Source organism: Emys orbicularis, chromosome 1, assembly GCF_028017835.1.
Source record: "Emys orbicularis isolate rEmyOrb1 chromosome 1, rEmyOrb1.hap1, whole genome shotgun sequence".
Taxonomy (NCBI): Eukaryota; Metazoa; Chordata; order Testudines; family Emydidae; genus Emys; species Emys orbicularis.
Window position 1 is genome coordinate 370,053,409 of NC_088683.1, and position 22,009 is coordinate 370,075,417.

Genomic DNA, 22,009 nt, shown 5'->3' on the forward strand with positions numbered 1-22,009 from the left:
TCAGTGGTACCAGATAACAGAACGAGGAGTAATCATCTCAAGTTGCAGTGGGGGAGGTTTAGGTTGGATATTAGGGGGGGAAAAGTCATGACGAGGGTGGTGAAGGACTGGAATGGGTTACCTAGGGAGGTGGTGGAATCTCCTTCCTTAGAGGATTTTAAGGTCGAGCTTGACAAAGCCTTGGCTGTGATGATTTAGTTGGTGTTTATCCTGCTCTGAGCAGGGGGTTGGACTAGATACCTCCTGAGGTCCCTTCCCACCCTGATATTCTATTATTCTAACTATCACTTCTCAGGGAAGTGGATTACATACACCGATGGGAGAACCCCAGCCGTTGGAGTTAGTATCTCCACTGAATCACTATGGCAGTGCCACTGTAGCATTCTAAGTGTAGAGAATCCCTCAAGCAGATCTTCTAGAAAAGGATTCAGTCTGGATCTGCAGACATGGGGAGTTGGAGAATCCACCACTTCCTATCGCAATTTCTTCCAATGGTTAATCACCCCAGCTTCCAGCCATTGGTTCTTGCTCTGCCTTTCTCTGCTAGATTACAGAGCCCATTATTACAATTGAATGTGAATAAATGAAGCTCTTTAAGTCTTTCACTGACAGGCATTTTCTCCAGCCTCCAATAATTTTTGTGGCTGTTTTCTGGCCCCTCTCCAATTTTTCAACATCCCTTTTGAAATATGGACCCCGGGACTGGACGTAGTCAATTTCACCAATGCCATGTGCAGAGGTAAAATCCTTCCCCTGTTCCAACTCACCACTCCCCTGCTTATGCATCCGAGGATCTCATCAGCCCTTTTGGCCGCAGCATCGCACTGGGAGCTCTGGATGAGTTGATTGCCCACAGTGACCCCTAAATCCTTTTCAGGGTCCCTGCATTGCATAATAAATTTTGGGGGGCTCTGCTGCAACTTGACTGAGTACTTCTGGTTCCGAATGAGATGTGTGCTGGATTGGTCATTTTGTAACACTCATGTTCATAGTTGTAAGGTTCTATTACACATGTTCTTTAACACCCTCCTGGACAGCTAATGGACTGGAGAGTGTTTCATCACCTTAGGTGATATGAGTACCTCCTGCTGCTCCTTTTCAAATGAAGAATAAAAATATTTTTGAACACATCTCCTTTTTCTGCAAGGTTAACAAGTTTACTTTCTCCCTCTAGGAATCACTCTAAAACTTTTTCTAGGATTTCTTTGGTTCTTTATATACGTAATAACCTCCTTTTTGTTATCCTGAACACTGCCTAGCATGGATTTTTCCCTTGTGTTTTTAACATCCCTTATCAATTCTCATAACTTCCAATTTGTATTGCTTTCTGTCTATTCCCCATTTCCCCATATGATCTACTTTCTTCTCCCCTCTCATCTGCTGCCTTCACTTTGCCACTGAACTGGGGTTTGTCCAAAGTTCTCTATTTTCTTGACTGTGGAATCATGACTTTTTGAATATCTAATTAACTCTTCTGAAAGAACTCGCAATTTTCCTTCCTGTTTTTCTGACTACATTTTTCCTCCCAATCAGTTTTGGTGATAATTTGCCTCAGCTTTGGGTAATTAGCCCATTTGAAGTAAAAAGGGTATATAGAAATTACTAGTAGGAAACTCTTCTCTTTTTGTCCATTTGAATGTCATCAGTTCGTTCTTCATTTTGTTCTCCTCTATCATATGCCCCCTTCTTTGTCTCTTCTCTAAACGAAAGAGTCCCAGACTTTTCAATCTGTCTGCATATGGCAACCCTTTCAGAGAGACTGGGTAACCAAAACTGAGCGAAAAAATAGCCAGAGCAGGTTATGCTTCATCTGATTCCTTAGGCATTCGAACATTGCCTTTGTTTTGGCTACTGCTGTGAATGAGCATTTGTTTCCATGGAGCTGCTATCAGTGACAGCCACGTCTTTTCCCTGGTGTATGTTCTATTTGGAATAGTTTCCCCTGGCACATGTCTTGGCAACATTCCCCCCACCCCCAATCTCAGATTTTGAGCAACCAGGTGAATGCAGATCTCCCTACAGCATGGACTAGTTAACCTGGCTTTCATTGCATTAAAAAACAATGATGGATAACCAGTATTCACACTCATGTTTCCTGCTGGTGCTTATTAAGGTTTCTCAGACCATGACATGTAGGAAATATTAATGCAAGGAGCCCCATTAAGATAAGGAATTGACATTAATAGGGTCTGTTGTTCATAATTAATTACTCTGAATTATGAAAATGTAATTTTTCAGTATGTGAAGAGTGACCAATCTGCTTCACCCATGAGAACAGCCTCCAATAGCGTATGTAGTGTCTTATATTAGCTTTGTTTCTCCATCCAGGCATTTGTTCTGCGACCATCACCCTAGAGCCTGGGCACATACAGGAAGCCAGGGGAACGTACGGTACATGCACTAGACACCATTCTGCCTCAGAGTTGGACACCTTCTCCCCTACTGCATGTCAGATTCCAACACAACCGACTTCTCCAACCCCTCCACCTTCATCCTGCTGGGTGTTCCTGGCCTGGAGGCGGCCCATGTCTGGATCTCCATCCCCTTCTGCACTATGTATGCCATAGCCATCTTGGGGAATTTCACCATACTGTTCACTGTGAAGACAGAGATGAGTCTCCATGGGCCTATGTACTATTTCCTTTGCATGCTGGCTGTCACTGACCTCGTCGTATCTACGTCCATTGTGCCCAAAATGCTGGCAATATACTGGTTCAATTCCAGAGAGATCAATTTCAGTTCCTGCCTCACCCAGCTCTACTTCATTCACTGCTTCTCAGTGATGGAGTCTGGGATCTTTGTGGCAATGGCTTTTGATCGCTACGTGGCCATCTGCAACCCCCTGAGACATTCCACCATCCTGACAAACCCCATGGTGACCAAGATTGGCCTGGCCGTGATGCTGCGCAGCAGTTTGCTTGCATTGCCCTTTCCCTTACTGGTAAGGCAATGGCCATATTGCAGAACCAACATCATCCCGCAGCAGTACTGCGCACACATAGCCGTGGTGAAGCTGGCCTGTGCCGACACCCGTGCCAGTAGTTACTACGGGCTCTTTGTGGTATTCTGTGTGATTGGTCTGGATGTATTTTTTATTGCCCTGTCCTACACCCAGATCCTCAGGGCCATCTTCAGCCTCCCCACAAAGGACGTCCGGATCAAGACTTTTGGGACCTGCATCTCCCACCTCTGCGCCATCTTATCCTTTTACATCCCAAGTCTCTTCTTCTCCCTCATGTACCGGTTTGGCCAGAATGTGCCCCTGCATTTCCATGTTCTCATTGCCAATGTGTACCTCTTGATGCCCCCTGTGCTAAACCCCATCATCTACGGGGTGAGGACCAAACAGATCCGGGACAGGCTGCACCGGCTCTTTACTCATAAAGGCACCTAATTTTTTTCTTCTGTTGCTCTGGCTCTCAGACCTCCATGCAGAGCTGGCTGGTGATATGGTGCTGGACAGTCAGAGAGACATTAAATCCTTTCCTGACCTTACTATGCTGTGTTGGTGTTGTGGCAAATTAGGGAATTGATCTATGCACAATTCATAGAGTTGCCACCTTTCTAATAGTTGGTAAATACTCCACCTCTTCTGCCGAGGCCCCGCCCCTGTCACATGCAAAGTAGCCATTTCAGATTTTCCTAGAAATGACAATTTTTTCCAATTTTTCAGGCCTCACCTCATATTGCTAACACCATTGAATCATTGCTTCAGCAGGGAATCATTCGTAAGTGTATTTCAATATGCAACTCTCCAATCTGCCCAGCACAAAAACCAAATGGGTCATGTCGTCTTACTATTTACTATTCAAAGTTGAATCAAGTGACTCCAGCTTGTACAGCTGTTGTATCCAAAATGCCTGACCTGATTCAATCTATCAATCCCAAAGTAAAATGGTTTTCTACCATGTGTCTAAGGAAAGCCAACACTGGCTATCTTTCACAGTAGAAGGGGTTCAGTTTACATTTTAGTCTGACCCCAAGGGCTAAATAATAGTTCGGCCATTTTCCATGGGCAAATGAAATGAATTTTGTCAAGGTTTTCAGAACCATCTGTTCTATTTCAATATGTAGATGGCATTTGTTTAGCAACAGAAACTCAAGAGAAACACCTGGGGTGTCAAAATGAACTTTTTTTCAAATCATTAAGGACTCAGGATTAAAGTGTAATCCAACAAAGGTACAACTAATGGTCTCAGAAGTTTCCTTTATGTATCACATTGTCTCAAGGAGGTCGATCACCTGCACAACAAAAGGTGGATGGAATTCAGGAACTACCCATGCCCCACTAACATAATTTCTTTACATTCTTTCTTAGGTTTATCAGGATACCATTGAGACTTCATCCCTAACTTTGCTCACACTGCAGGTCCACTCTACAATCTCTTGAAAAAAGAAGTTGCTTGAATTTGGACAAACAAGCATGCAAACGTAGGGAAATGATCTATTTGGTACATGACATGTATGGCAAGATTTTGGCAAACCAGTAAAGTGCCTGAAACCACTATTGTTTATTGCTAAAAGCAGTCAAGTCAGCAGGCTGTAAAGTGGCCAAGCAGCAGCCTCAGCTTGACCAAGGCAGGAGGGGAGGGGGGGGTTGGGTGCCACAGAAAGGGCAGCTTGACCCCGTGTCCTTCCTGATAATAATTGTGTTGAAGTTGCTGATACATGCATTTTAAAAGAGCAGGATGTACCCCCAGGAATGTCTATTCGGGTCTCAAGGCTGCAAACTCTGGAAAAAACCCACACCAGGTTAATCAATAATCAGAAGGAAACCCCTTGCTTGACCATTGGAACTGCTTGCTTAACAAGTTTTCTTTAAGGGACATGCCATTGTATTACTAATCTATAAATAAGGGTGAAAAGTTTAAGGTAGTTGGACTGGGCTCGCCCTCTGGATGCATCTTGTGTTCCCTACCAGCAGATGGGCTGCGCTGTGTCACTCGAGAGCCACACTCAGCGTCGGTAATTATGAAGAGTTGGGGTGTTTTACTAACTTGTTGCAGACATGTGTAAGTGCATGAGACTAAGGCCTGGTCTACACTACGAGTTTAGGTCGACTTTAGCAGCGTGAAATCAAATTAAGCCTGGACACGTCCACACGACGAAGCCCTTTCTTTCGACTTAAAGGGCCCTTTAAACCGGTTTCTTTACTCCACCTCCGACGATGGGATTAGCGCTAAAATCGGCCTTTGCATGTTGGATTTGGGGTAGTGTGGATGGAATTCGATGTTATTGGCCTCCAGGAGCTATCCCACAGTGCTTCATTGTGACCGCTCTGGACAGCACTCTCAACTCAGCTGCACTGACCAGGTAGACAGGAAAAGCCCCACGAACTTTTGAATTTCATTTCCTGTTTGCCCAGCGTGGACAACACAGGTGACCACGCAGAGCTCATCAGCACAGGTAACCATGATGGAGTCCCAGGATCGCAAAAGAGCTCCAGCATGGACAGAACGGGAGGTACGGGATCTGCTCGCCATATGGGGAGACGAATCAGTGCTAGCTGAACTCCGTAGCAGTAAACGAAATGGCAAAATATTAGAAAAAGAATCAAAGGCAATGAAGGACAGAGGCCATAACAGGGACACACAGCAGTGCCGCGTGAAAATTAAGGAGCTAAGACAAGCCTTCCACAAAACCAGAGAGGCAAATGGAAGGTCTGGGGCAGAGCCGCAAACATGCCACTTCTACGCGGAGCTGCATGCCATTCTAGGGGGTGCAGCCACCACTACCCCAACCGTGTGCTTTGACTCCGTCAATGGAGAAACACGCAACAGGGAGGCGGGTTCGGGGTACGCGGAAGATGATGATGATGATGAAGACAATGAAGATAGCTCACAGCAAGGAAGCGGAGAAACCGGTTTCCCCAACAGCCAGGATATGTTTATCACCCTGGACCTGGAACCAGTAACCCCCAAACTCACCCAAGGCGTGCTCCCAGACCCTGAGGGCACACAAGGGACCTCTAGTGGGTGTACCTTTGTAAATATTACACATGGTTTAAAAGCAAGCATGTTTAATGATTAATGATGAATTTGCCCTGCCAATCGCGGCCAGTACAGCTACTGGAAAAGTCTGTTAACGTGTATGGAGATGGAGCGGAAATCCTCCAGGGACATCTCCAGAAAGCTCTCCTTCATGTACTCACAAAGCCTTTGCAAAAGGTTTCTGGGGAGGGCTGCCTTATCCCGTCTGCCATGGTAGGACACTTTACCACGCCAGGCCAGTAGCACGTAGTCTGGAATCATTGCATAACAAAGCATGGCAGCGTATGGTCCCGGTGTTTGCTGGCATGCAGACAACATCCATTCCTTATCTCTCTTTGTTATTCTCAGGAGAGTGATATCATTCACGGTCACCTGGTTGAAATGGGGTGATTTTATTAAGGGGACATTCAGAGGTGCCCGTTCCTGCTCGGCTGAACAGAAATGTTCCCCGCTGTTAGCCACGCGGTGGGGGGGAGGGGTGAAGTGATCATCCCAGAGAATTGTGTGTGTGTGTGGGTGGGGGGTAGTTGGGTTTGTGCTGCATGTTAACCCCGAAACCCCAGCCCCTCCTTTTACATTGCAAACCCATTTTAAATGGCCAACCCAATGGGTCCTTGGTATGGGAAATGAGTGCACTGCTGTTTGAAACCATTCCCACATGTTATGAAGGTTAAAAAAGCCAAAAGACTGTGGCTTACCATGGCTGCCTGCAAGCCGAAATCTGTTGCCTGGCACTGCGTGAGTGATCTCTCACACCAAACCGGCAGGCCCTCAATATATGAGGAAAAATGCGAGCTTGTAATGAAAGCACATGTGCTGTGTAATGTGAACAGCAAAATTTAACGTGAAAGAGTGTACCCATTGTTCTCTAAAATGTGTCTTTTTTAACCACCTCTCCCTTCTCCTCCACCAGATGCAAATGTTTCTCCTTCACAGAGGCTAGCGAAGATTAGAAGGAGAAAATGGCAGACTCGGGATGATATGCTCACGGAGCTCCAGATGTCCTCCCATGCTGAAAGAGCACAGCAGAATGCGTGGAGGCAGTCAATGTTAGAGTGCAAAAAAGCACAATATGAATGAGAGGAGAGGTGGCGGGATGAATCGCGGTCTGAACAGAGCAAGTGGCGGGCTGAAGATGATAGGTGGCGTCAGCTTGCAGACAGAAGGCAAGAATCGATGCTCCGGCTGCTGGAGCATCAAACTGATATGCTCCAGCGTATGGTTGAGCTGCAGGAAAGGCAGCAGGAGCAGAGACCACCGCTACAGCCCCTGTGTAACCAACAGCCCTCCTCCCCAAGTCCCATTGCCTCCTCACCCAGATGCCCAAGAACACGGTGGGGGGGCCTCTGGCCACCCAGTCACTCCACCCCAGATGATTGCCTGAGCATCGGAAGGCTGGCCTTCAATAAGTGTTAAAGTTTTAAAGTTTTAAACTGCAGTGTGTCCTTTTCCTTCCCTCCTCCCCCACCCATCCCGGGCTACCTTGGCAATTATCCCCCTAGTTGTGTGATGAATTAATAAAGAATGCATGAATGAGAAGTAACAATGACTTTATTGCCTCTGCAAGCGGTGCTCGAAGGGGGAAAGGGAGGGTGGGGTGGTTGGTTTACAGGGAAGTAGAGTGAACCGGGAGGAGCGGGGGGGCAGAGGGTTCATCAAGGAGAAACAAACTGAAGTTTCACACCGTAGCCTGGCCAGTCACAAAACTGGTTTTCAAAGCTTCTCTGATGCACACCGCGCCCTGCTGTACTCTTCTAACCGCCCTGGTGTCTGGCTGTGCATAATCAGCGGCCAGGCGATTTGCCTCAGCCTCCCACCCCGCCATAAATGTCTCCCCCTTACTCTCACAGATATTGTGGAGCGCACAGCAAGCAGCAATAACAATGGGGATATTGGTTTCGCTGAGGTCTATCCGAGTCAGTAAGCTGTGCCAGCGTGCTTTTAAACATCCAAATGCACATTCCACCACCATTCGGCACTTGCTCAGCCTATAGTTGAACAGGTCCTGACTACTGTCCAGGCTGCCTGTGTATGGCTTCATGAGCCATGGCATTAAGGGGTAGGCTGGGTCCCCAAGAATAACGATAGGCATTTCAACATCCCCAACGGTTATTTTCTGGTCCGGGAAGAAAGTCCCTTCCTCCAGCTTTTGAAACAGACCAGAGTGCCTGAAGACGCGAGCATCATGTACTTTTCCCGGCCATCCCATGTTGATGTTGGTGAAATGTCCCTTGTGATCCACCAGGGCTTGCAGCAGCATTGAAAAGTACACCTTGCGGTTTATGTACTCGGTGGCTTGGTGCTCCGGTGCCAAGATAGGGATATGGGTTCCGTCTATCGCCCCACCACAGTTTGGGAATCCCATTGCAGCAAAGCCATCCACTATGACCTGCACGTTTCCCAGAGTCACTACCCTTGATATCATCAGGTCTTTGATTGCCCTGGCAACTTGGATCACAGCAGCCCCCACAGTAGATTTGCCCTCTCCAAATTGATTCCCAACTGTCCGGTAGCTGTCTGGCGTTGCAAGCTTCCACAAGGCTATCGCCACTCGCTTCTCAACTGTGAGGGCTGCTCTCATCCTGGTATTCTGGCGCTTCAGGGCAGGGGAAAGCAAGTCACAAAGTTCCATGAAAGTGCCCTTACGCATGCGAAAGTTTCGCAGCCACTGGGAATCATCCCACACCTGCAACATGATGCGGTCCCACCAGTCTGTGCTTGTTTCCCGGGCTCAGAATCGGCGTTCCATGCCATGAACCTGCCCCAGTAACACCATGATTTGCACATTGCTGGGGCCTGTACTTTGTGAGAGGTCTATGTCCATGTCAATTTCCTCATCACTCTCGTCGCCATGCTGCAATCGCCTCCTCGGCTGGTCCTGGTTTTGCTTTGGCATGTCCTGGCTCTGCATATACTCCAGGACAATGCGCGTGGTGTTCATAGTGCTCATAATTGCCGCGGTAATCTGAGCGGGCTCCATGATCCCAGTGCTATGGCGTCTGGGCTGAAAAAAGGCGCGAAACTAGTGTCTGACGGAGGGCGGGAGGGTGAGGTGAGTGACGACATGGCATACAGGTACAGGGAATTAAAATCAACAAAGGTGGCTGTGCATCAGGGAGAAACACAAACAACTGTCACACAGAATGCCCCCCTCAAAGATTGAACTCAAAACCCTGGGTTTAGCAAGCTGTTGATTTCACGGAGGGAGGGAGAAGCAAATGAATACAGAACAAATCTGGTCCATTTACTGTTTGGATCCACTCCATCTATCTTTTACATCTTAGGCTGGCAGCAGACGGTGCAGCATGACTGATAGCCCTCGGCATCTTCTGGGTGCTTGGCAGAAGATACTGTACTACGACTGCTAGCCATCATCGTCAAGACGGTTCAATAGGACTGCCGGCAGGACTGAGTCTCCAGGAGACAAAGCATGTCTGCCCAGGTACCTCTGATTGAACTGGAATACGATGATGACGGATACCAGTCGTAATACACCATCTACTGCCAAAAGGCAAGGGGCTGCTGCTGTGTAGCAATGCAGCCCCACGTCTGCCAGCACCCAGATAGCTGATGAAGGCTACCAGTCATACTACACCATCTACTGCCAAAAGGCAATTAGCTGCTGCTCTGTAGCAATGCAGTACCACGTCTGCCGGCACCCAGATGACATATGGTGACGGTGAGCTGAGCTGAGCTGAGCGGGCTCCATGCTTGCTGTGGTATGTTGTCTGCACAGGTAACCCAGGTAAAAAGGCGTGAATCGATTGTCTGCCGTTGCTCTGATGGAGGGGGAGGGGCCTGATGACATGTACCCAGAACCCCCCGCGACACTGTTTTGCATCATTAGGCATGGGATCTCAACCCAGAATTCCAATGGGCGGCGGAGACTGTGGGAACTGTGGGATAGCTACCCACAGTGCAACGCTCCGTAAGTCCACGCTAGCCTCGGTATTGTGGACGCGGTCTGCCGACTTCATGCACTTAAAGCATTTTATGTGGGGACACACACAATCGACTGTATAAAACCGATATCTATAAAACCGGCTTCTATAAATTCGACCTAATTTCGTAGTGTAGACATACCCTAAGTAAAGTTTAGCTTTAAGTGAAAGCACTCTTGCGTTGTCCTGTTTGTGCCAGCCATCTATCGGTTGGATGGCCGTGTCTCCCTTGATTTTTTTGCTGACACCACCTCACACGGAGTAAAAGTCACCAAGAGCTTTGGCTTGAAAGAACCCTGGGTAACAGAATTTGGAGGCTCCCGCAAGGATTGGTAGAGAGGAAGGAGACGGACGGTACAAACAGTTTGTAGTTTGCACATTGCAATAGGAGGTAAAAGACGGCAGTGTGGGGTCGCTCCCTACAAGTTCCCGTGTAAACACAACCTTTTGTGGCTCCCTTTAGAGCCCTAATAGGATTTTAATCTAAGGAAAGAAAGGCCCAGTGAAGGTATACCTGCCCTAATACTATCTCAGTGTGAACTGCTGAAGGTTATTGGAATTGCCTGGCAGCCAGGAGGGGTGGGCAGCCTAAAGAAAAGGCTCCCAAGAAATGTATTGAAGTGCTTTGGATGGAACTGGATTAGAGGTATTGGCAAACAAACGAAGTTATGTTCACAAAGTAAATCATAATCCTTATGAGAATAAATGTTTCTGTCATATTACAGCAATTAGGGGATGTGATTTTGAATTTCATGTATCCAGATTTAAATATAGTCAGTTAGAAGTGTCTTATACTTTGTATTCTATTGTAACACCTGTTCCCCTTGGAATGGATTTAACTGTTTTACAAACATTGCTTGTACACCCTGATTTACAGAACCAGTTACATACTGCAACACAGGAAGGGTGCAGAGTCCTGGTTACCGTGCATCATAATGCCAATGAAATTAAACGGGTATTTGCAAGAATTGGCCAAGACCTGTCACACCACTGGTGGGAAGTGTTATTGGGGTGGTCCCCCACTGGCACGGGTGTCCTGAATTTGGCCCTACACCCCATCATAGCAACCTTGGGGTGCCCAATAGTAGTGTTTTTTGTTACCAGCCTAATGACATGCTGGACCTGGCACAAAATCGGGCAATTACAAGTCCCCCAACAGATGAGTCAGTGGTTACTGCCATTGGCACTTGGACCCCCGGGAAAGGAACATATTGAACTTGTTGCCCCTCCCTCAAATGGGAAAGGAGGCTAAAACAATCACTTGTTAGTTGCTATGCTGGTGTGCTAAGTATGGGACGCCAACCAGAAGATAATTTGCCACAATAACAGGTTTCCACACAGCTCAGTCTTCAGACTTGTCTTGCTAGTTTACCACATGCTGCCTGGAACGCTTTGCAGAAGTTAAGTAATTTACCCAAGATGTCACAATAATGGGCCAACTTCGCAGTCCCTGTACCTCAGTTTAGCCATTTATGTATTATGAAGTACAGTAATTCATTGAGGTTAACTAATGTTTAAAGCATTTTGAGATCCTCTTTGTAAAATGAACTGTTGATGTACAGAGTCTTTTTATTAATAGTGCAGATAGTATTACCTCTGGGTATGTCCCACAAGAGTATTATATGATGACATTATTTTGTTGATGCTGTTCTAGATTCTTATCGATCAACAAATCTGGAATAAAAAAAAGCTCCTAAACTCACAAAGTTCTTTCATTAAAGTGTGAATCAGACTCAAAACTTTGACTGCAAAATAGAAATCAGTCATCAAACTCCCTTTTCTTGTTGTAACAAATGTAAACATCTGTCTCACCATACTGGTTAACTAGAAGCCAAAAATGCCGTCTCCTGAGGCATTCCAGCCATTGACTCACCCCCCAGATACTGAACTCCATGATGGGCGGTCAGTGAAAACCAGTTTCACCACATATAAGGTGGTTCTAATCTCAAGAGATTAGACATTTAGCCCGGTCTATATATAACTCAGATTTTACCCAAGAATCCCACTGTTGCCAATCGTTAGCAATTAAATACTAAAGGGTTAATAATAAAAGAAAAGAATAAGAGTTATAAATGACTAACAGATTATATACATGCAAGTGATTTGTCAGTGTTCAGAGATCAGGATCATAGCAGTGATGGAATAAACTGGTAGCTTGCAAAAGTCTCTCTGGAAATAACCCGAGAATGTTGGATGTCATCAGTCCTTGTTCAGAGATTCCTTGTTGGAGATCCAGAGCGGAGAAATGAAGACAAGATGGAGATGTCTCAGGGGTCCTTTTTTATCATCTGCCCCGTGCATGGAATTCTACTGTCCCAAACAAAGTACTCAGCCTCTGTGGAAAGTTACTGGTCCAAGCTGGAGTCCAGGGTCACATGAGCATGTCACATGTCCTTACATGCATTGCTGACTAACAGGGTCAGCCATTTCCTTATTCTTGTTGAGACGTGTTTCTTCTAAGGCCCATTGTGAGAGCTACGTGTCCTTGAAAGGCTGTCAACACACGACTGTCTGGCATTAACATAAATTCTATCTGAGGGGTGTTACCCATAAATAAAACACTTGTATAAGTGTCCAAGTCCCAGGTCAATATTCATAACTTCAGACACAAAGATGATGCATATACATGGGATAATCATACTTAGCAAATCATAGCTTTTCCCATTGATAGTCTGCTTTTCTGAAGTCCAGGGTCCGTATTGTTTCACTCTCCTTTCTTCCTTTGGTCAGGATCCTGAACTCAACCATCTCAGGGGTCACTGCCTCCCAGGTTCCCATCCACTTTTGCTTCCCCTACTAATTCTTCCCTGTTTGTGAACAACCGGTCGAGAAGAGCTCTGCCCCTAGTTGGTTCCTCCAGCACTAGCACCGGGAAATTGTCCCCTACACTTTCCAAAAACTTCCTGGATTGTCTGTGCACTGCTGTATTGCTCTCTCAGCAAATATTGGGGTGGTTGAAGTCTCCCATGAGAACCAGGGCCTGTGATCTAGTAACTTCTGTTAGTTGCCGGAAGAAAGCCTCGTTCACCTCAGCCCCCTGGTCTGGTGGTCTATAGCAGATTCCCACCATGTCATCACCCTTGTTGCTCACACTTCTAAACTTAATACTGAGACTCTCAGGTTTTTCTGCAGTTTCATACCGGAGCTCTGAGCAGTCATACTCCTCTCTTATATACAACGCAACTCCCCCACCTTTTCTGCCCTGCCTGTCCTTCCTGAACAGTTTATATCCATCCATGTGAACTGCCCTGACATTCCAGCAACTGCTCTGTGTGATGTACTGCTGCAGATGTTCTGTTCAAAGGTCTCCTGTGTAACCTCTCTATGCAGATGGGAGAGAGCTGTCCTGCTGTCATCATTAACCCACCTTCAACGAGTGCCTCCTGCTGACACAGCGCTGTCCACGCTGGTGATTTTGTCAGTTAGGGGTGTGTTTTTCACATCCCTGACCAACAAAACTTTTCCCAACAAAAGTGCTAGCATAGACAAAGCCTCAGTTGCAGGCTAGTAAAGACGTCCACTGCCTCAAGTCCTGCACTGTTTAAGAAGACTCCAATTTTCTGCTAGTTGCCTTTCTCTCCAAATCCATTGGCTTGCATAGAAATATCTCAAAACTCTGCCTGAAACTCTTCCCGGAGTCTGCTGCATTACACAAGAGTTTTAACTCCTTGGGGGTTTCCAGTTCTTCCATCTCCAGAATGGCTCCTTTGTTCCTTTACCACAGCCCTGTTACCTCTGCCCTCTCCTCTGGTCTCCCCTTCTGGTACCAGGGGTTGACTTGGGAATTCATAAGACAGCCTGTGCTCTAAGAAGGGAGGTGTGAGTAGAAATAAAGCAGGGTTACAAAAGCTAACGGAGAGCCACGCACTTCCAGCTGTGTGTCTGGTGCAGCCGCCACTCAATGGCCCATTCTCGCTATCCCCAGTCTTGTTCCCCCGAACACGTGCTCTACACTTAAAAGCCCAGGACATGCTTCTAACAGCCAGGGCAGGGCAATCCATTTTTGCTGCCTCATACCCACCCAGTAGCCTATGTAACCACCCAGTCTTAGTGCTGCTACTTCCCCATCTCCCCGCATACGCCCTCTCTGGTTTGTTACACACAGTAGCTGTGTCCTGTCTGAATTTGATCTATAAGCTCCTTGGGGCAGGGGCAGTTTCTCCTTCTGTGTGTGTGAAGGGCCAAGCAGAAGGGGCCTCTGGAGGCTTCCAAAACACAAATAATGATCATAAATAATCAACACAATAATCCAGCAAAATCAGGGCCTGCCACTCACATACACCCTTTGCCTTTAGCTACTGAGGAAGTTCAAACCATGCTGGCCAGCTACAGTGTTAGTAACTTGAATATAGGTGGACATGGCACCCCGCTATGCTCGGACAGGAGAATTCATTCAGTCCCATTCCAGTGCTCAAAAACCCAGATGCTCTGCACGAGAGAAATACCCCCGATGAGCCAGAGGAGCAGGCAGAGAGTTCAACTGTGGGAATCCAAGTGTCCTCCAGCCGGGGCAGTCCTGGAAATTCTGACTCAGCCTGGAACATTGGATTTCAATTCCATCGGGGAGAGACTGGGAGGAAATGAACCGAGAGGGAGAGAACAAATCCAATGCAAACACGAATCCAGTCTCTACCCTGCCTACAGGGCCCCCCTTGTTCCAGGGCAGCTTCGGGGGGAAGGCCAGGCCTCTGTCCCCACGTCAGGCCCCCAGCTACATTCTCTCCACAGGAATATTGTGTGGGTGTTGGTTTTACTGAGCTTGTTCCCCTGAAGCGACCCCAGTGACTGTGATGCGTTGGCAGGTTTCTCAGTGGCAGCGGAAGTGGAGCCCCGGAGTTCAGACCTCACAGGAGCAGGGAACTCACAACCTCCAGCTAGTTCTACAGATTCACCTTGAGAGGGTGGCGAAGGCTCAGGCTCCCTCTTCCAGCCTTTCCTCTGCATCCCACCCAGCAAACAGCCCCTGCCAGAGCGGGAGTCCATTTCCCTCTTGGTGTGACGGAGAGACCATGGAAGTCAGGACTCCTGGGTTCTGTCATCCTGCCACACATTCTCTGTGTGACCCTGGACAATTCATGTCTCCCTCTGCCTCAGTTTACCAAATTGTATAATGGGGATATGTTCATAGTGACTTTCCTTTGCTAGTTGTTTTCAAGATCCTTCAATGAAAGGTGCTGCACAGGATGATGATAGTTACTGACAAGGTGGATTTGTTTTAAATCATGATTTAAATCACAATTTAAATCACTAGTCAGGAAGACTCGATTTAATCATGGATTTCTACATGAAAGTGCATTCCTGTTAGTTGTTATAACCTTAATACATATTCTTCACAACTCAGAGATAGATGTAGGTTTCATTTTTAGAAGGTACAAACTATACATTTTTAAACAGTGATTTATTTTGAAAACTTTTCAGATTAGTTTTACAGCTATATCAGAAAATGAATGATTGTTTGGTTATTTCATTTACCAAAGGTAATTGAAGCAGATATTTATGAAGTCATTGGGAAGTGAACTATCACCAGTTCAACAGGTTAATTATTAGTATTTGGAGGATTTTCTTGCCATGCTGTATTAGGAGGGGAACATCACTAGACAGATACTTAAATTGTTTTATTTAACTAAAACAACAACGTTAAGTATTCTGCATATTTTCTTCAACAGCAAACATATAATATTTTAACAAAACAAGCATATGTCCCTCGCTTCTCACATTTATCTCCAGACTTCTTCTCCTTGTCCAGATCTATTCCACCCCCAACAATCTTCTATTCATTGAACTTTTTGAAACTTTGCACTTTTAGAGAGAGGTAAGGGATTGACTCTGTGTACACAAATTTGCAGAGGGACAATAGAATTGAGGTCTGTTATTTCTCATCTCTATATACCATCCCTTTTGGTAGATAGAAAGATTAACCTAAATAATCTATACAGAACCCTGTGGAACCCCATAAGATTGGGTCCCTAATCCATGAACTATTGGAACTCATTTACAAAAGTTTTCTTAAACATTGCATGCATATATTGTCTCATACTATAGAATTAGAATTTATAATCCCTATTCCATGATGAGATATCTTTGAGCTATAATGTATCTTAACTAAAACTATCTTTACATAAGTTTTTTCCTCAAAAAACATTTTACGAAAAAATCTGATTTAAATAAAAAAATCCATTTATTTTTATTTTTAAAAATAATAATTCATTTGTATCCACCCTGGTTACTGATAAGAATTACTGATCTCTGTTCCCTTAGTGACAGTCCCGTGTGCCTGCACAAAGTGTTTTTGTCTCCCCGGAGTGATCTCCCTCCAGATCTGTCTTCTACTATCTACGCAGCCATCCTGGGCATTTACAGGGTATCAGACCATATGTGGATCTAGTCATTATCCCTAATTTTCTTAGTAATCAACTATAATTTTTAAATATATACAAATACACGAGCAGCCAATTGCTTTCTGACTCAGCACAGAGTTCTCATCTCCCTCTGGGAAGGTCCCTTCATTACGGTTTACTTCTAAATCTGGATAAATAGCACAGAAGTGCAGACAGGCTTGTCTCCAGCCTGTTTACATTCACATGCCGCTTCTCCACTAGAGGCTGAACAAACCCCCCAGGGATTGCACAGAGCTATATTATAAATGGTGCACGCTCCTGCGTTGGCTCTCGGTGTGGGATGTTGCTGCAGATGCTGGGGTGAGAGAGGCGTTGGACACGGCTACCTCAGGGGGATTCCCAGGGAAGAAGCTTCCATCTCAGAATTCACAGGTACACATCTCTTGCTGAGGAGCTCACCTGCTTGACAAACCCAGTGCTACATGGGCGTGCTGGGATACAGAGTAAGTCTGTGTGTGTTTTTGCTCTGCACAGACATTAAACATCCCAGGGCCCTTGCCACAGGTGATGAGTTTACTCCAGTATCACTGGCCAAATTTGTCCCTCTTTTCTTTGTCCCCCTCCCCTGGCTGATGGCCTCCAGCCCCAAGGCAGCTGCATTTCAGTGCTACATTGGATTTTTCAGGATGAAGGGTTTTAGTAGATGTACAATAGAGGGCCAAATTCTGAAACTGGGGCATGTAGTTTGCTCAGACCTCATAGAGGCAAAACTCCCCTTGGAGTAAGAATTGAGTAAACACCTCAGGAGCTGGTGGTGCGCCAATGCACAGACATTATCCCCCCCCCCCCGCTCTTGCATCTAGGGCTCTGCTGTTAACCGGGGGGGGGGAGCTATTATCTGGCTTTTATCTCCTGGAAAACATGGAGGTGCTAGGGGTCCTCACTGGAACAACTATAAGAATTTTTCAACATGGGCAAAACATCTTTTCTCCTAGTTTCATTTGAGAAGTCGGCTGAACTGTTATGCCTGAAACTTTCAAACAACAATTCAGCCAGAAGCAGACACCCAACATGGGAAATTTCAGTTCAAATGGTTGAAGTCTGGCAAACTTATCAGCAACTGAAAACCAGGTCTTCTAATCGAAGGTGTCAGACAGACTTAACTAATGGTGGTGCCACCAGCAGCACCTACAATGGCCCATCCGTTTGTGAATCCCATTCAGCTAAACTCTTTGTTCCAGTATCATCTGTGGCAAGGCGTTCCAGAGGCCAAATATAGATTATGTTAACAATTTTCTGTTATCACTGTTATATGTTCAAATTTTCAATGTAATTGAATGTTCCCTTGTTCGTGTTTTATGAAACACAGTGAATACAAATGCCTGAACAACTTTCTTTATCAATAGATTCATAGTGTGTAAGGCCACAAGTGACCATTAGATCATCCAGTCTGAATTCCAGTATAACACAGGCCATTATATTTCACCCAGTTACCCCAGTATTCAGTCCCATGACTTGTCTGTGACTAAGGCCTGGTCCACACTGAGATTTTACATCTTAGAATCATAGAGCCACAGGGTTAGAAGGGACCACAAGGGCCATATAGTCTAACCTGTGCCAAGATGCAGGATTTGTTGTGTCTAAACCATCGCATACAGATGGCTATCCAGCCTCCTTTGGAAAACCTTCAGCAAAAGAGCTTCTATGACCTCTCAAGGTCTCTGTTCCATTGTCCTCCTGTTCTTACAGTTAGGAAGTTTTTTCTGAAATTTCATCTAAATCTGCTCTGCTGTAGTTTGAACCCATTGCCTCTTCCCCTGTCCTCTGTGGCAAGAGAGAACAACTTTTCCCCACCTTTTTTTTGTGGCAGCTTTTCATGTATTTGAAGACCGCTACCATGTCCCCACTTAATCTCCTCTTTTCCAAACTAAACATACCTAGTTCCTTCAGCCTTTGTCATATGGCTTCCCTCCCATCCCTTTGATCATGGTTGCTGTTTGCCTCTGGATCCTTTCCAGTTTCTCTACATCCTTCCTATACATTGATGACCAAAATTGGACTCGGTACTCAAGCTGAGGCCGAACCAGCGATGCGTAGATGAATACTATCACCTCCCATGACAGCATGCTATGCAACCAAAAATTGCATTTCCTTTTTTTTGCAATAGCCAAAAGAAAGGAAGCCCCTGAGAGATGTAGCTGTATCGCACTAACCCCAGTGTAGACAGCATGAAGTCGACAGAAGAATTCCTCCATCAACCTTGCTACCACCTCTTGGGGAGGTGGATTAACTACGCTACCGGGAGTACCCCTCCTGTCAGTGCAAGTAGTCTTTACATTGAAGCACTACAGCAGCACCGCTGTAACGTTTTCAGTGCAGACAAGCCCTCAAGCAGATCTCCAAGAAAAGCATCCAGTCTGGCTCTGCAGACACACGGAGTTGGAAAATCAACCTTTTCCCTTCGCAGTTTGTTCCAAAGGTTAATCACTCTCAGTGATAAACATTTGTCCCTTATTTCCAACTGGATTTTGTCTGGCTTCAGCTTCCAGTTATTGGGCCTTTCTCTGCCTTTCTCTGCTAGATTACAGAGCCCGTTATTACTCTTTAATATAAATAGAAAGTCTCTCACACTGTCTGGAATTTTTTCCAGCCTCAAATCATTTTTGTGGCTCTTTTGTGCACCCTCTCCAATTTTTCAACATCCTTTTTGAAATGTGGACCCTGGGCCTGGACACAGTCGGCTTCACCAATGCCATGTGGAGAGGTAAAATCCTTCCATTGCCCCAATTCATCCTTGCTTATTCATCCACGGATCACATCCGCCCTTTCGGTCACAGCATCACACTGGGAGCTCACGATGAGTTGAGTGTCCACAGTGACCCCTAAATCCTTTTCAGAGTCACTGTGTTCCCTAATACAGTGCCCTAATCTGTGGGTCGGACCTGCATTCCCTGTTCCAAAATGATAACCAGGCATTCTTTATATGCATCGACTTTTGTTTTAAGTAATCCCATACCAGCATTTCCATTGATTCCTAATGCTGTCTTATGTTTTTTTTTTAAACGTTCCCTTTATTTCTTTAAATAGTTTTTGTTTAACATGAAACTGCCCTGTATTTGCCTTTTTTTGGGCTCTGCTGCTTCCTGTTGTGTACTTCTGGTTCCGAATGAGATATGTGGATGAACGGTCAGTTTGGATATCTGGTGTTCGTAATGCTAAGATTCTTCCGTAGATGCTCTTTCACATCCTCCTTGACTGCTAATGGACTGGAAAGTATTTCATCGTCTCATGTGATATGCGTACCTCACACTGCTTCTTTCCGAATGCACAACAAAAATATTTCTTGAACAGATCTACCTTGTCTGCAACATTAACAAGTTTCCTTTCTCCCTCTAGGAATTGGCCTAAACCTTTTCTGGGATTTCTTTTGTTCTTAATATTCTTAATAGCCTCATTTTTGTGATCCTTAACTCTGCCAAGCATGGATTTTTCCCTGATGTCTTTAATGTCCCGTATCAATTTTCATCATTTCCAGTGTGTATTGCTTTTTATCTATTTTCCCTTTTCCCCATTTATTATATATTGCTTTTTCTCTCCTAACTGCTGCCTTCACTTTCTAACCACATTTTTAGCCAAAGTTGTTCACTTTCTTGATTGTGGAATCAAGGCTTTTTAGCTATCCAATAAACTCTTCTTTAAAAACTGCCAATTTTCATTCACATTTCTCTCTAAATTATTCCTCCCAATCAGTTTTGCTGATAATTTGCTTCATCTTTGGGGAATTAGTCCTTTTGAAGCACTAAGTGTCTACAGGTATTACTGGTTGGGAACTGTTCTCTGTTTGTCCATTTGAATATAATCGCTTCCATTCTTTATATTATTCTCCTCTATAATATGCCCTCTTATTTGTCTCTTCTCTTAACTAAACAGTCCCAGGCATTTCAATCTGTCTGCATATGGCATCCTCCCCCGTCTCGAATATCCCCTTTATAGCTGCTATATCCTTTACAGAAACTGGATCATGCCTGGCCTTTTCCCGGAGATGTGTTCCAGCTGGGATGCTTCCCCCAACACATGTTGACAAAGGTTTAGACTTTTTCTATTCTCACATTTTGAGCAACTGGGTGAATGAGGAACTCCCTGCAGCACAGACTCTCTAGCCTGGGTTTCATTGCATGAATGAACAATGACAGATAACCAGTATCCACACTAGCATTTCTGATGGAGCCTATTAAGGATTCATAGACCCCGAAGAGTAGGAATTATTGACGTATGGTGCACCATAAAACATGGAATTGGCATTAGTAGGGTCATTTGTTCATAATTCATTTCTCTGAATAATGAAAATGTCAATTTTCAGTGTGTGAAGAGTGAACAATCTGATTCCCCCATGAAAACACCTCCAGTAGTGCATGTAGTGTCTCATATTAACATTGTCTCTCAATCCAGGCATTTGTACTGCAACCTTCACCCTTGACCTTGGTCACATACAGGAAGTCAGGGGAACGTATGGTACATGCAGGAGACACCGTTCTGCCTCAGAGTTGGACACCTTCTCCCCTACTCCATGTCAGATTCCAACACAACTGACTTTACTAACCCCTCCACCTTCATCTTGCTGGGCATTCCTGGCCTGGAGGCAGCTCATGTCTGGATATCCATCCCCTTCTGTGCCATGTATGTCACAGCCATCTTGGGGAACTTCACCATCCTGTTCATCGTGAAGACGGAGCTGAGCCTCCATGGGCCCATGTATTATTTCCTCTGCATGCTGGCCGTCACTGACCTGGTCCTGTCCACATCCATCCTGCCCAAAACGCTGAGCATCTTTTGGTTCAATTCCAGGGAGATCAATTTCAGTGCCTGCCTCACCCAGCTGTATTTGATTCACTGCTTCATAGTGATGGAGTCTGGGATCCTTGTGGCCATGGCTTTGGATCGCTACGTGGCCATCTGCGATCCCCTGAGACATTCTACCACCCTGACAAACCCCGTTGTGGCCAAGATTGGCTTGGCCGTGTTACTGCGCGGTGGCATGCTCGTATTGCCCTATGTCTTGCTGGCGAGGCAATGGCCATATTGCAGAACCAACATCATCCCCCACACACACTGTGAGCACATGGCCATGGTGAAGCTGGCCTGTGCTGACATCCGTGTCAGTAGTTACTACGGCCTCTCTGTGGCAATCTTGGTGATCAGTATGGATGTGCTTTTTATCACTGTGTCCTATATCCAAATCCTCAGGGCCATCTTCAGCCTCCCCACAAAGGACGCCCGGCTCAAGACATTTGGGACTTGCATCTCCCACCTCTGTACCATCTTAGTCTTTTACATCTCAGCTCTCTTCTCCTCCCTCACATACCGGTTTGGCCAGAATGTGCCCCTGCACTTCCACGTTTTCATTTCCAACGTCTACTTCCTGGTGCCCTCCATGCTAAACCCCATAATCTACGGGGTGAGAACCAAACAGATCCGGGACAGGCTACTCCGGCTCTTTACTCATAAAGGGACCTAAAGTTTTCTCCTGGTGCTGTGGCTCTTAGACTGAGCTCCATGCAGAGCTGGAAGGTGACATGGTGCTGGGTCCTACCGTTTCCTGACCTTACTGTGTGGTGTCAAAGTGACAGCTGGTAACTGGATTACTGAAGCCCTGCCCTCTGCCCAAGACCCCACCTTTGTTCCACATGTTCCCTCAAGGCCCCACCCACTTCTGTGACACTTCCACCAAGGCAGTGCCTCC

At 45.8% G+C, this 22,009-nt stretch overlaps 1 protein-coding gene and 1 pseudogene across 1 annotated transcript; both read left to right on the forward strand.

Moving 5' to 3' along the window:
- The first annotated feature begins 2,395 nt into the window (after positions 1-2,395).
- Positions 2,396-3,394, forward strand: LOC135883396 (olfactory receptor 52R1-like; annotated as a pseudogene).
- Positions 3,395-20,785: 17,391 nt separating this feature from the next.
- On the forward strand, positions 20,786-21,784 carry LOC135887615 (olfactory receptor 52M1-like). The gene has a single exon (XM_065415336.1). It carries the CDS (start codon positions 20,786-20,788, stop codon positions 21,782-21,784), a length of 999 nt encoding a protein of 332 aa, XP_065271408.1.
- Positions 21,785-22,009: the final 225 nt, after the last annotated feature.

Coding starts and splice junctions, on each gene's coding strand:
- LOC135887615 (XM_065415336.1), top strand. CDS start 20,786: ATGCAGGAGACACCGTTCTGCCTCAGAGTTGGACACCTTCTCCCCTAC.